Source organism: Halyomorpha halys, unplaced genomic scaffold, assembly GCF_000696795.3.
Source record: "Halyomorpha halys isolate HHAL.00 unplaced genomic scaffold, Hhal_1.1 Scaffold664.1, whole genome shotgun sequence".
NCBI lineage: Eukaryota > Metazoa > Arthropoda > Insecta > Hemiptera > Pentatomidae > Halyomorpha > Halyomorpha halys.
The window spans coordinates 428,050-443,239 of NW_027115162.1; the positions used below are offsets into that span (position 1 = coordinate 428,050).

The 15,190-nt window shown below is 28.4% G+C and overlaps 2 protein-coding genes across 8 annotated transcripts in view; one reads left to right on the forward strand and one right to left on the reverse strand.

Moving 5' to 3' along the window:
* The window catches only part of LOC106685168 (uncharacterized), a 49,926-nt gene extending 44,059 nt beyond the window's left edge, over positions 1-5,867 (forward strand). For 2 of the 5 annotated variants that reach the window (XM_014427716.3, XM_067052264.1), the window contains 4 exons: positions 1,382-1,581; positions 3,043-3,131; positions 4,125-4,288; positions 5,616-5,867. In XM_014427716.3, coding sequence (XP_014283202.1) covers positions 1,382-1,581; positions 3,043-3,131; positions 4,125-4,288; positions 5,616-5,796 — 634 coding nt within the window. In that variant the 3' untranslated portion in view covers positions 5,797-5,867. Of the gene's footprint in view, positions 1-1,381; positions 1,582-3,042; positions 3,132-4,124; positions 4,293-5,615 lie in introns of those variants that run through there. The other 3 variants (XM_024361556.2, XM_014427717.3, XM_067052266.1) reach the window with 3 other exon arrangements.
* Positions 4,333-14,762, reverse strand: LOC106685166 (transmembrane and coiled-coil domain-containing protein 6). 3 transcript variants are annotated; one of them, XM_014427715.3, is made up of 6 exons: positions 14,259-14,761; positions 14,042-14,184; positions 13,435-13,610; positions 11,820-12,021; positions 7,202-7,325; positions 4,333-5,279 (listed from the first exon to the last, which is right to left on the reverse strand). In XM_014427715.3, exons 1-6 carry the CDS (start codon positions 14,566-14,568, stop codon positions 5,251-5,253), a joined length of 984 nt encoding a protein of 327 aa, XP_014283201.1. In that variant the 5' UTR covers positions 14,569-14,761; the 3' UTR covers positions 4,333-5,250. The 3 variants fall into 3 exon arrangements, 2 of the variants coding, with proteins under 2 accessions (XP_014283201.1, XP_014283200.1); XR_001343805.3 differs by lacking the exon at positions 4,333-5,279 and adding an exon at positions 10,569-10,634 and having other exon boundaries at positions 7,266-7,325; positions 14,259-14,762; XM_014427714.3 differs by lacking the exon at positions 4,333-5,279 and having other exon boundaries at positions 6,004-7,325; positions 14,259-14,759.
* Positions 14,763-15,190: the final 428 nt, after the last annotated feature.

Sequence of the window (15,190 nt, forward strand, 5' to 3'; positions counted from 1 at the left end):
AAAAGTAAACCAAAATAATTTTTAATTGCCCATGAAAAGGTGAAATTAGGTAATTGCTAATCCTAATATATTGCCTTTATACAGTAAAAAACAATCAATATTTGTGATCTTTTGAGGTTTATTGATACTAAATATTATACAAATTATTGCAGTTCAACTTTCGGTATAAATTGTTTTGAAAACAGTTTGATCAAGGATTGTAAGCGTAAAAATTCTAATATATGATTTCAGATACACTTCTTTGGTATCATAAAAATGAGGTATATTCTATCAAAAGTTTATACATCCATTTTTGAAAAACCGTTATTAAAATATTATTATAGGAGAATCTCATATGAATGAATGAATGAATATTGATTTATAAACAATTGTTTTGTTTTTTTAACATGTTTCTATTTCATGGAAACTGCATTTAGCTAGCTTCCATATGAGTGCCAATAGACATCAGCATGACAACTTGTTCCTGGAATACACTATATCAAAAACTAATTTTTTTCTAAACAATAAATCAACATTTTGTGAGTTTATTCTAGTAAATATCTCAGGAACTATCATAAGTACAGATGTCTATTGATAGTTAATTGAAGCTAGACAAATGTATCATAAATTCATTTGTAATAATTATCTCCATTCATAGCAGTTTCCACAATATTTGCCAATTTAAATTTTAAAAAATGTTAGTTATTGAAAAATTGCATCTTGGAAACTGTTGAACAAAGAGATAAATATTTAAGGCTCAGATTTTTAGAAAATTTATGCAACTTTAAAAAACCTTTTAATTATTTTAATAATACAGTAGATAGTTTTAAAGATATTGAGCATCATTCACTGAATGAAAAAGAAGGTAAAATTTTAGCCTCACCACTTTTTTGCCATAATTCAGTTATTTACAATTTTTTTTTTCAAAACTATTAGCATAATCTTTTTCAGCATTAAATTTTCTATAAGTTGATACAGGACAATTTTTTTTATTTAAAAAATAAAATTCGTGGTATACAAAAAAAAATTTTGCATGATTATTTTTTCTTGACCTTTAACTTTAGTATGTGAAATAGATAAAAACGAGGAACGAAAAAATTCCAACTCTGTCTTTGTGGGTATTAGTTCCACCTATCACCTACCCAGGTTCCTAATATCTCTTCTACTACAAAACAGGACCTGTAATATAAATAATTTTGCCAGTTACATAGGAGGAAATACTTTTAAAATTTCATCTGCTTTAATGAACTTTCATCTCTTAACATATATTGGTGGATGTAATTTTTCATTGATAAGACTACAGTTTCCTTTTTTTAATTAATAGAACTTTGTTTAATTGAAGCTATTTTATAAAAAAAATATTAATTTGCTACATTATTTATTATTACTTTTCATTTTTCAGTGAATCATCATTACAGAAAGAACTATTGAAAAATCTAACCGCAATAGGCAAAACATATAAAATAAGATTTGCATCTATGTTAGATCTGATGAACAGATGTGATGAACTTCCTCCAATAAGACCAATTACGACCCCAACAACTACAACTCAGCATCCTATAACAGATGCTACTGGAAGCATACTTAATGGAGTTTTACCAGGTAAAATATTTATAATCATTTTTTAAAAAGTTAATAACGCCGAAAAAGTTTTTTAATATTCACATGTCCAGAATAAAATTTCTGCCCTGTATATTCCTTAAGTTTTGAAATGAAGTTTCTTAATTTAAAAAGGTGGAGAAATTGTTGATCATAGAAATAATCAGGGAGAAATTGTTGATCGTAGAAATAATCATGGAGAAATTAGTTAGGGGTAAAAAGGGAAAACTGTAAGTGTGCCAAATGAGTGTTATTTTAATGCATGTCAATACTTTAGTCTAAGCTGGAGGTCCTTATTAGAAAGGGCTAAGCAAAAAAAGATAAAATTATAACAGCAACATGGAATGAAATGTTGGTTATATTACCAAACTATGTAATTCAAACTTTTTAAAATTCAAATCTTGAAACCCGAAAAAAACAAAATAGATAAATAAAACTAGAATCATTATTTTACTTACTAGAACCACTTTTCAGTAACATAAATATCCAATATAAAAACCCGAAATTTTTACTAAATATACAAAACCATGCAATAATGATAACCATCCAAATTACATAAATGTTATTTGACAAATAAAATATATAAATGCCCGTAGGATAAAATATCTATTGAAATATGAAATGTGTAGATAAAATTAAAGAGGAAAAGCCAATGCTATAATGAATAAATAAACCTAACATTAAACCAAAATACCTAAAATTATGAAAAATAAATTAGTAAACATTCTCAGTAATTACTATCATATGGAAATTAGTTATTGGCTTACTTCTTATGATGCAGTTCCACAAGTAATTAACTGAGACGAGGTCACTTCACATCATAGCGTGCAGAACTGCATCATGCTATGTGTAACATGTCAGTCCAAAAATATTTTATCCATATTTCAATAGATATTTAATCCTACAGACATTGCTATCAGTGGCTTCACAGGCACTTATTTCCAATCTTGTCGACTAGTCTACATGTGTCTAATTACTTTCCATTTCCTTCTTTCCTCCGTTATCCTCCCACTTTTTTCTTTTATACTGTTTCTATATTTGTTTTCCATTATTTGTGATGTTAACTTACGATTGTCATCACTAATTTTCTATTAATTACTAAAAGAATATTATATTATTAATAATGAAAGTTAATAATAGAATCAATGCTGGAATTTTTGTCATTTCAAAAGTTTCCTATGTGGAATGTTTGTTTGTAGTCAGTTGAATTTACATTTTTATCCTTTAAAAGTGCTATGCCTCATTGTTCCAATGACTGTCATAAGATATTATGTGCTATATGTAAGAGTTTTGTGGTGTAAAATTGCTTTATCCGGTTGAGCTCAGTTCTTCTATTGCTCAAATCTTGACTTCTAGCAGCATTTTCTCGATTCAATAAAAAATTAATAGAATATATTAGATTTTTTAAGGCTTTATTAAAATTAAATATGTGATAATTAACTAATTTTCTAGTTTCCTTTGTAGATTTGAAGAAGAAGATGCATTTAATAAGAGAATCCTTTACCAATCATTTCCTTGAACCTGTACCCTTAATGCCTTTCTACCTTTACTACGTAAGGATTTCCTTTGTATTAACTATAGTCAAATAATAAAATTAATAATTCAACATCAGATGATCTTGAAAAAAAAGTGTTATTTAAATATTAAAATGACCCAAAACTTACTATAAGCCAGTTTAGTTTTTTATTATATTTGTTCTAGTTATCCAGTAACCATTTTGTGATTACTAAATTAACTTTATTAATTTATTTTTCATTCTGATATAAATTGGAGGTGGAAGAGATTAGATAGCATATTTCCTTGTTTGATAGAGGAGAATGGGTGAATTATAAATATTTTCTTCCAATAAAGCTTTTAGGCTATCTTAATAACAAAAAATAAAAATAACTTCAGCTCATAAAATTTGATGTGTACAACCCCATAAAAAAAAAAAATTAAAAATTCGGGATACCCTATATCATCATTAAAATAAAAGACCCCATTTTAGTGTGTTAAACAACATATGTTCTGTCCAAATAAATTAAAAGGCCTTACTTCATTTTTTTTTCTAGATATATTTTTGTAGAATTTAAGATCTAATAATTTTAGACAAATTTGGAAACAATACAAAAATGTATTAAGAAAAAAATTTATAGTTATGATCTTTTATATCAGGACAGTATTAAGGCTTTAATGATCAATCCAAAGTTTATTTTATTATACTTTAAAATAACTACTTTCCTCCAAAGAGGTAAGCCATTAAAGAGATTGAAAATTTAATTATTAATAAATAATTTAAAAAGAATCTAATGTTTCGAAGCATATTATGTCATTTCTAACTGTTATACATATAATTTCATGAACAAAGTCGACAGTATCTAAAACTGCGATGGCTTTTTAGAATGCATAAAGATAAATATTTGTTTTTCCAAAAAACTAATTTTTGCATAAATAATTCACCATATACAATATTCATTTCACAGCATTCTATAAGTATAATTTTCATCAATCCATAAAAATAAGAATAAAATACTTTTTTTTTTAGAATGTCTCGTATCTAATTACAGGTTGTTCTAGGCACTCGATGGTGTGGAAACGGTGATATTGCAAGCAGCTATTATGATCTTGGAACCGAAAGGAGTGATAGGTGTTGCAGAAAGCATGACCTTTGTCCAATAAAAGTTCGGAACACAAGTCCTAAATATGGGATAACAAACAAAGGATATTCAGTGTGGGTAAAACCTTTTTATATTAAATGTGTGATAATTAACAAGATGTGTGAGTTCTGAAAATATATTTTTTGTGTGTGTTTTAAGTTTTATTAAGATAGTAAATGTGTACACAGGAAATCTAATCTCTGTAATCCAATTACAACTGGCAATTTATATTTTAGGCAATAATTCTTAAAACAAAGTATTTACAGCAAATTTAATGTAGATAACTAAAGACCCTACTCAAAGACATAATGTGAATACCATTCTTATTTCAGTTGACATAACTATATCATAAAATAACATTAATATACATATGTGTACTTAAGCCACCATAGCTTTGAAATAGTTTCTTAATCTACTCCATTTAGACGCAACCAAGTGGTGGGGCAAGCTCAGTTTGGAGTTTTCCAGTTATATATATATATAGTCCTTGTTATTGGTATTAAAAGATCATTAGTAAATGTTTTATTAGCATCTTACTGGTTTTATGGCACAGATTTTAATATTTATTTAATAAATGGTATTTATTTGAAGAGTAATTGAAATTGCTTGTTGAGTCACTTCCTGCGATTCAATAAGTTCTTGTGTTTGTCATGAATCTTCGTCCATCTATAATAGCTACGATTCAATAATTACAGAATAAAACCAACAATCCTACATCTTCAAACGTTTATCGCCTTCCTCCACCTTCCTTATACTTCAGAGATTATGAGTAAAGTCCAGACATGAGATCATTTAACAATTACCTACTTTTCTATTAATGTGAGAGGCACATAAATAATAGAAAAATGTTATAGTAATTTCTTTATTGAAAAAATAACAGCTATAACTAAATCCAATTACATTGCATAGGAACAATCGCTAGATACCAAAATAGTTGAAAATACAATTTTAAATGCTAAAACTTTATTGAAGTGAATAGCATCTTAAGTACACCTGAGATCTTTAATTTATTCTTTAGAAACATTCACAATATGGCTCATAGTTGATCAACAGAAAAATAATATCCTAAAACAAAAACAAGTTAATACAACTAGAATGTACAGTAAATAACAATAATTGACTTTTTTTTATAGCACTTGATTAGTTCATAATATCACTTGAAATCTAATGTGATTTACAAACAAAATACAATACTAAATATCCAACATAAAAAAATTCACTTACAAAAAACATAAATACTATGCTATTTTTTACATATTCACATTAATGAAAACTTAATTAAGTTACAAAAAAGCAAAACAGTCTTCAATTACAAATTAACATAATATATATAATATAATTATTTAAAATTACCATACTTAACTTTAAAAAATAATATTAATTGATTATTTTTCTTTTTAGATCCCACTGTGAATGTGATTACGAGTTCTACAAATGTCTGAAACGCACCAATAGTTCGGTAGGGCTCGCAATGGAATATTTATACTTCGACTTTCTACAAACAATGTGTCTTGAAGGAACTCTGTCCAAAGGATTCAGACTAAGAAATTCACATTCCTATGCATTAGCAAAGAAAACATGAAAAAAAAAAAAATGTATCTGAACAGAGAATGGTCAGTGAAATTAAGAATTATTAAATATCTTATTGAATGATATATTACTTATAAAGTGGTTAGAATTTGTAAATATCAATTTTAATACAATCTACTACCAAATACAAAAAGATGAAATGGAATAACTGTTCTTCAGTTTTCTTTCTTCACAGAAAATATTTGGAATCTATTCTACTGCCTTCATTTTTAAATATTATAAAAATTTTGAATCACTTTTAAACCAGTTGTTGATGTTAATAAAAAAAAAAAGTCTCCATACTAAATGACAAATAATGTCAGTATGAATAAAATGTTATTTCATTTAATTTTAAACTGTGATAAACAAGCAAAGGAAAAAACATCCATCTGTTTTATGGCACATCATTAATGGTAAACTATTGAAACTGCCTAAACATGTTTGTATTCAAACTATAAATGTAAATTAGATAAGAGTGTATAATGTACAATGTAAATATATATACAGATTAAACAATATTACAACTAGTTTATACAAAATTAGTGGCATGTTTCACATAAAAAATTATGTACATTACTATTTATTAAGTTGAAGAAAATGTAAATATTTAAATAAAAAAAATATATACATATATAAGTATTGAAACCTTCCAATTCATAAAAATTCACAATGCCACATGGACCGTTTGTTAAAAGTAAACAATATTTTTCATCTATACATAGTTAGAAAATTAAATTTTTAAACAAAATTCACTATATAAAAATTAAAAGTGTAATAAGGTAATCCTAGCTTAGGTATTTAATTAACACAAAGAATCTCTAATTTGGGAAATTACCTTTTACAATCTATAATCAAATGCAGGGGTCATCAACCAGGACCCTTCGCTAAGAGTTCTGGGCAGTGGTGATTGTCAATTTGAGCAAAATTGATCACAAAATCATATATGTACTTGCTGACAGGCAAACAAAAGCTACTCCAGTAAATGCTGAGTAAGAGATACAGCTAAACTGGAGTTGAACAAATACATATAGTTTCCAATGTGATTATATTTATTTACAAAGAAGTCAAAATTCCTGGATAAAAAAAAATCGTATTGCAAAGCACTCTTAAGAAAAATCCAAGCCAGTTGAAATTTTGAAACTTTAACAAAAATTAAGCTGTTAAATCACATAAGGATAGTTATTGAGTAGATATAAAATTCTATTATTAACTAGGATCAATAAGAAAGAATAGCTATTAGAAGAATGATGGCCCCCTCATCCGCAGTATCCTACTCTACAGTTATACTGACTCTCATTGAGGAAATGGATTAGCAATTTGACATCCAAGCTCTCTAACATTTACATGTTGCAAATCCTTATGCACTTTTGGGTTCCTATGATGCATCAAATTACCGATGATCCAATACATTTCCTTACCAAGATGTCTATATGATGTTGTAGAGAAAAACTTAAAGATTCTGCATGTTATCGCCCATTTAGCGATCATTGTGCATGCTGTGATTCCTTCTTGATCTGCGCTCATGTTGCCAAGAAGCCGCACCTGACAAAATTAATAATTACCAGATAAATTTACTTCATTTGTTTTCAACACAACTTATCATAACTTAAAATTCAAAAACTTTCTAGAAATCATAAAAAAGCAGCGAGTCAAAAGTGACCAGTAGACAATGGCTAGCTCGTCATGTCTGATACAAATTTCAGTTTATTTAAATAATAACAATTCAAACATTTTAAACATTAGTTCACTTTTGATCTAATCGTGAATTTTATACTTACTAATCTTTTAAAACGAAGAGAATGATTCATCATAATTACTTATTAAGGTGTAATAAGTGAGTAAAGATTTATAATAAAATAATTTAAAATTAAAGGGAACTTACATATCATCCTGTCTAGACCAGTAGTAAATTATAACCTGAGACCATAAATTAATTTATATTTATGCAAATTCAGGTACCGAACTCAACTGAAAAGGATTCGTTAGGTGTTCATTTAAAGCATGGTCAGCTCTCACACTTAAAACAGTAATTATAATAGGATAGGCTACAAACTACAACTGATCAGGGCTGGATAATACATAAGTACCAAATAAATTGTAATAAAATCACCATTTTTGTATTCCTATTGTAAAAAAGGCAATATTGATGTATCAACTTTCACAACTATAGCTTCATTAAAATTATAAATATCCCATATATATGGATATTTTCGATTATATTATATTTCCCATATATAAGGATATTATAAATATGTATATATATATATATATATAATTTTAATGAAGCTAGTTGTGGTGAAAGTTAATGCATTAATATTGCCTTTTATATACATATATTGTAATAATGCAAAATTAATTATAAAAAATAAAAGGAATTTTATATAGTTTTAACTTAATTCTCATATCTAAAAGATAGTTTGGGTTCAAAAAAAAAGCTTTAATAATTAACAGATAGGAGAATTTTATAATATAATAGACTCTTAATCTCAGGGCGGGTTTCTAGGAAATCATAAACAGACACTTTACTACTAACACTTGAACTTACTTAATATCTCTTTCACAAATGTATTCAATTTTAGGTAGAACAAAACTAACCAATTTCATAGGATCTTCTTTTGATGATTTTTTTTCGTCTTCTTATTCAACAAACCAGCACTTGCTGTAAACAATCTTTCAGCAAACAAACACTAAAGAAACAAAACCTTGGTCCTCTAAAAGTTTTCAATTCACTTCTCATCCACCAAAGTGTGTTGTTTGGTAATCCAAACAAAGAATCCTTTTTCCTTTGTGGGTGGCTCTCCGATGTCTCCATTTTCATGATGTCCACCCTTGAGCTGGACATGAGATGATGATGACCTCCTCATCCAGAAAACATCATTCCCCGTCCGCACCTAAGCAACGAATGTCAAAAACCAAGTTTTCTTCCTTTCCCTTCTCTCATTGTTAGTTCTCAACATCAATTGTAGCACTAGTTTTGAGTTTTTTCCTATGATTTTCTTTAGGAATCATTTTCTTTAATATTTATTCTTAGCTTCTATTTTTTCTTAAATATATTGTAATTTCAATTATGATGGCAAGACAAAATAAAGTTTTTAAAATACTTGAATCTGCTCAACATGGACATGTCCCACCATCTTGGCTTTGAACGATATCTTTTGTAACTGTATATTTTACTGAGGAAAATTGGTTAGCTTGGTTTTTAGTTTAACAAAGCAAATAAACAATACTAAAACGATACATAAAATAAAAAATAAAAACATATTAAAAACCCTTATACATAAAAATATACTATTTACCCAAAAAGAGGATATTACAATATACATATATTTATACAGGGTGTTTCAGGGCCAAGTGACTGAAAATATGAATTAAGGACCCCAAAACAAGAAAAAATTACCTCTGAAGGTATGTCCACAAACGCATTGTTTAGGAGATATTCACACATAAGTATTTTCTATTATATGAAATAAATAACACTTATTTATTTGTTCCAACTACTTTATTAATTAAACTTAATATTATATGTAGTTCCAAGTGATTTAGCTAGCATAGACTTTTTGTTTAATGTCACCCCAAACAAAATAATCTAGTGGTGTCAGGTCTGGAGAGCATGCAGCCCAAGCCACTGGTCCTCCATGGCCAATCCATTGATTGGGATAGGCATTTAGCCATTGTTGTGGACCTCTTCCGTAATGTGCAGGACAACCATCTAATTGAAGCCACATGTCTCAGTTTAGTGGAATATGTTCAACTAACTCATAGTAATCATTGTTAAAAAATTCCAGAAATGTGCCCGCGTTGAGTCGAGGCGGCAAGAAATGCGGACCTATTGAAACATTGTCTATTATCCCCAACCACACATTGCACTGAAACTGGTGCTGAAAATGATGCTCACTAATTGCATGGGGATTTTCCTGTAAACAGAGGTGATTATTTTTCTGATTGAAGATATCACTTCTTGTGAAGGTAGCTTCATCAGTCCAGAGAATGTTTCATGAAAATTCTGGATTATGCTCAACTTGATTGAAGTACCAATCTGAAAAATGTCATCTTGCAGTAATAAATTTTGTACCCGTTGATAATGATATAGGTGAAGTTCATCTGTAATAAGAGTTCTTCATACTGTAGTTGGCATAATATTTAATTTTGCTTCAACACTTCGAACACTGCCCGATGGATTATCGCCAAAATATTGTAATATGGTCGCACTCCTTTCTTTATTTCATAAATGGACAAAAATATCATCAGCACCAGGTATTGTAGCAAATGTACCAGTATTTCTAAGATGTTAAAACGTGGAGCTAAAGAAAGATTTGTTTAGTAATCTTCTATTCGGAAATTACCTGGCATATTCACAACGGGGAGCATTAACATTACCATTGCAAAAACCGTACACTAACACCATATTAGCATATTCACCAGTAGTATAAATTGGAGGCATAACGATGAGTACTCTGTGAAAGCCTCTTACAAAATAATAAATGTTATTGACAGTTCCCAATGCTAATTCCATGTAGTATCAATCCTTATGTTGCCAATAGTTTTATATAAACAGGGATAAAAGGTCATGTTAGTATTCTACATAATCCATCTCCTAAACAAAACGTTTGAGGACATACCTTCACTTTGAACAACATTTAATATTAATCTTAATGTTTACATTTAATTAATAAAGTAGATAGAACAAATAAATAGGTTTTATTTATATCATATAACGTAAATAATTCATAACAATGAAAATCTTTAGGTGTGAATATCTCCTAAACAAAGCGTTTGCAGACATACCTTCAGAGGAAATCTTTTTCTTGTTTCGAGGTCGTTAGTTCATATTTTCAGTTTGGCACCTTAACCCTGAAACACCCTGTGTATAAATATATATATATACACACATATTTAAGCTCAGGATACAACAAAGTAATAACCACAGATCTTTCTTTATGCAAACCAACCCTCTAAATATTGGCCAATTGAAATGACAGCTCTATTCCTGTAAATATGGCTCAAAAATGCCCAGCTTCAGTAAATTGGAAGAGGTTATTATTTCAATTGAATAAAACAAGACCCAATATACTATCATATTTGATTCACCAGAAAATTCAGGAACGATATTCATTTATTAACATTCTATATACAATCCTGATCTTCTTCTTTTATACTTCTTTTATACTATCATTTGTTAAGGTCATATGCTTCAACTGTTTCAAGAATGTCACAGCTGGTGTTTGAGATTTTTTTATCTTAGAACCTAAGCAAAGGATTGACAAGAACACAAATTGAAGACCATAAGGCAAGGTAATTTATCATGATGAAATGAAATTCTCAAATTAAAAATCCCAAAGCATTTTTAACACTTTTTCACCATATTATTATTAAATAAATAAATTAATTGAATTTTTTTTTTCATTTTCTCAGCATTCCTAACACAACCTATAATTAGAATATATGTAAGATATTAGATTGGAATACATATAAGATTTTCCAAAATATTTACATGATGTGCATATAAAATAAAATTTTTTAAATCACTACAAAAACTGAAAGTATATACGTACTGACGTAGTATTATACAATTCAAATGAGAGATATTCTACCTCTAGTCTACATTAAAATTATTTTGTTATTTTCATTTTGATCAATGTCTAAATTGTAGAAATATTAGGTGCTTAGTTATAAACTGCTATTTGCAAAGAAGCTTTGTTAGAAACTTTAATAATCAAATAATGAATGTAGACTGCTATAGAGATAATTTGATATTTTAATAATATCAATTTGGATTTCAACTCAGATATGTTAATATTAAATCCATCTGGATATATCATAGAACTAATCACCAACATACAATTTTCTAATTACAACATCTATCTGAGCCATCTCATGCATGACAATAGCATTTAATCAGATTATAGTTCAATAGAAGTATTTATAAACTAACAAATATAATTTTGAAAAAATTGTAATATTTATATGTACAACAGTATTAAAATCAATCTTATAAAAGATTAACTTTAGTAGTGTACAAAATGATTAAGGTCTTACCAGAGCAGTGACTGATGTAATGTTTAGATGAGAAACATATGAAACTAAGTCCAATATTAACAATATCCTCCGAGGAAGATCTTCTTGAAGAAGAATAGGAATCACATAAGGAAGAGATGATAATAGGTAAACTAGCCATTGTACTCTAACAGACTCAAAGTGAGGAAGTATAGAATGCACTAACTTTATTACTTCAGCTTCCCTAATAAAAAAAAAAAAATACATTAAATTTTAAACCAATCCTGATTTGATTTATCAGCACCAATACAATAAGATGAAAGGCTTAATTATATACAGGTGAAGAGTTAACGCATTGACTACCAGGGCCATATAAGGCCCAAAGAAAAGAATTGCGCCCCACGTGCTGGAGCTGTAACATACGGCTCAGTTTTTTTTCCTGGTAAATGCATTCTCTACTCCTGCTGTTTTAGTCATTTGTTTGTGCCCACTATATGGCATTTAGTGTCATCACTACCTTCATGTTAGCAGCATTGGTATGAGTGTCATTGACGTTTTTTGAAAAATCTGTACAAACAAAATGACTTGACAGCAAAATATTAGAGCTTTACATGGTAAGTAAAATTTTTTTAGAAGCTTTTCTATTTAAGAATCACCACAATCAACCATTCTGTTTGTAGAAAAGTTTATATTAAATTTAAACAAATTTTTTCGAAGAATTATTTTATTATCTATTGGGCATTGTATGTAGTTTTTATATCTTTCATTCATATTATTTTATTTAGGTTCAATTACTAATAAAACAGAAAAAATAAAACCTGCTGATCTGAGCATGATTTTCATTCTTTTTATGAATTAAAAGGATGTCAATCTGAAGGAATTGGCATCACTGGCCATCTCCTAAGATTTCTGCTACTTTTTAAAAATTGTTTCAGTTCAAAGCTCACATGATCAATACCAATAATTGGTTTTTATTACTAATTATAAGCAATCTTACTTTCTTCTGACCCTTGTTTTGTAACACATTTTTTTTTTAAGCTCAAAAACTCATTACCTAACTATTTTGAAAATTGTAGACTACGAAGTTATGATTTCCCCAGTTGAAATAGAAGAATATGATAAAACAAAAAAATATTAAATGGTACCATTGAATCACATTGACTGTTATTATACCAAGGTAACATTAATAACATGTAAATAAATAGAATCCTAATAAATATAATTTTATTAAGAAGTCTAAATGTACTTCGTGGCTTCTATACAATTTTTCCAATATTTAAAAAGGAAGGCAAAATCTCTCTTAAAGGTGCTTCATCAACTCGTACTTCACCCTGTGCTGTCGGCGAGTTACAAAAAGGGAATTGACTATTATTTTAATATTCCCACCATAAATTCACTGACATTTCCAGGTATTCCACATGGAGTAGACAACCTGCTTTTTGAATTAATTTTACCTATGAACTTTTAAGGTAGGACCAAATTTAAAAAAGATCGTTTTTCATCTTGCACCTTCCTATATATGGCCCAGCCTTAATGAATCAAGCATTAACAGTATTAATATAGTTTCCCCATAAACACGTGAACATAAACTAATATTATAAACATTTAGGCAAATTACAAGCACTTTTTAATTTTCCTTATATGATGACATACATACGTGATATAGCTTGATCCATTTTTAGTAAGTGTAGTTAAAGCTTTCATTGAGTTTTCTCGAACCTCAATTATACTCATCGTTTTTTCCAAGACATTTAAAATTCCTTGTGAATGTAGAAGTTCACATGATTTCTCTCCACTCCCACACAAATTAAAAACCGTCAAGAGACATACATTCTATAAAGAATAATACATGAATAACCACAGAATTTTAATAAGTTAAATAATTTTTTACAACAGTTACTAGGGTACTAGATCCCAAGCACTACTCCAACTTGAAGGGTAAACATGTACTCACTTATGCACATTGAGAAAAATTTAAACCATAGATGTCAAATAACCTGACATGAATTGGTTATCATTTAAGCCCACTAAGTGGGTTGAATCTTTGGGCAAATTATAAATCTCAACAACAAAAAGATAAATTGGAAGTTTATAAATTTCTTAAGCAAGATTAAGAAGCGAAAGTCGACATCATATTAATGGTAGATATTGAATCCCAGAAAAAATAGAACATTGTATATAAGAGAATTCACACCCGCCAATGATGTAGGAATGGTGCTTGGAAACTAATAACACAATTAGAATTATGAAGCTTAATCACCAACCATTAAGTTGTGGTTCAAGCCTTGCAATATTGAAATAAGATATGGAGTTGCAGCTTTAGCAAGCTTAAAACATGTTCTGGTATCACCCAAAGACAGATTACAACAACATTCAGCTGCTAACAATTGTTCCACTGGATTATGACCTGGAACATATAATTAATAATAGCTAATCTATATCATTAACATGGAAAATAGTAACAAAGACAATCATACTTACTCATTAAACATTTAACGAGAGCATGTAAGGCACCTTCAACCTTCATAAATGATATCATCCAAGCTTTATCCACTATAAAGCCAGTTTTTAAAATCGATAAAGACTTTTCTTTCAAATCACTAGGACCACTACAAATTGTGCGAGCGGCATTAATGAATTCTTCTTCAGTAAGTTTATCTATTTTAGTACCAGTTGGCTTTCCATCTATATTCCTTTGCTTGTCGTACATTGCCTTTCTTTTATTAATTCTCTCAACATGATTGTTTTCTCGAACACGTTGTAAAACATTGTCAGGTGCTTCATCCCCCATAGCTAGATGCAAAAATAACGATTAAACGTCAATTGCAGATCAAACTTAACAAAATGAAGTCAAAATCGTACGTAGAACATTTTGAATGAACGGATAACACGTGCGGGAAGAGAAACCTCCACTACATAATTTGACCATACTATTGTAGGATTATGAACTAACCAAACAAACATTATTGGATCTATCTTTTATTTTCATTTTAATATTTTAAGGAAATCAATATTATATCACATCAATTCAATATGTACTTATAGTTCAATTCAATATGTAGTAAAATAATTTATACTTAGTGATCTTTTATAATAATTCAATATTCACTCATAAAAAAGTGGAATTAATTTAACATTGTCAAAGTTAAATAATATTATATTTTAAGAACAAAAAACAATATGTTATTATGATTTTAATATTTTACAGCTTATTAAGTCAATGATATAAAAGAATGATTAAACTTATACCTTAAATGACAATACTTTACTATCAAATTCTCTTATTCACACATTTTAATCAAATTTTCACAAGCCAAATCACTCATCTGTATTTATTTCTGTTTATACAACAAATTATTATACATTTAAATATTCTTTCATATACAAGTTTTTAGCATCTTATATTTCCTCAT

What these genes read in the sequence shown, in the direction of transcription:
- LOC106685166 (XM_014427714.3), bottom strand. Translation starts at nt 14,568, where the DNA reads ATGGGGGATGAAGCACCTGACAATGTTTTACAACGTGTTCGAGAAAAC. An exon ending in GCTTGAACCACAACTTAATG is followed by an intron (nt 13,611 to 14,041) that starts GTTGGTGATTAA and finishes TATTCTTTATAG; the next exon opens with AATGTATGTCTCTTGACGGT. An exon ending in TTACATCAGTCACTGCTCTG is followed by an intron (nt 7,326 to 11,819) that starts GTAAGACCTTAA and finishes TAATTTTGTCAG; the next exon opens with GTGCGGCTTCTTGGCAACAT.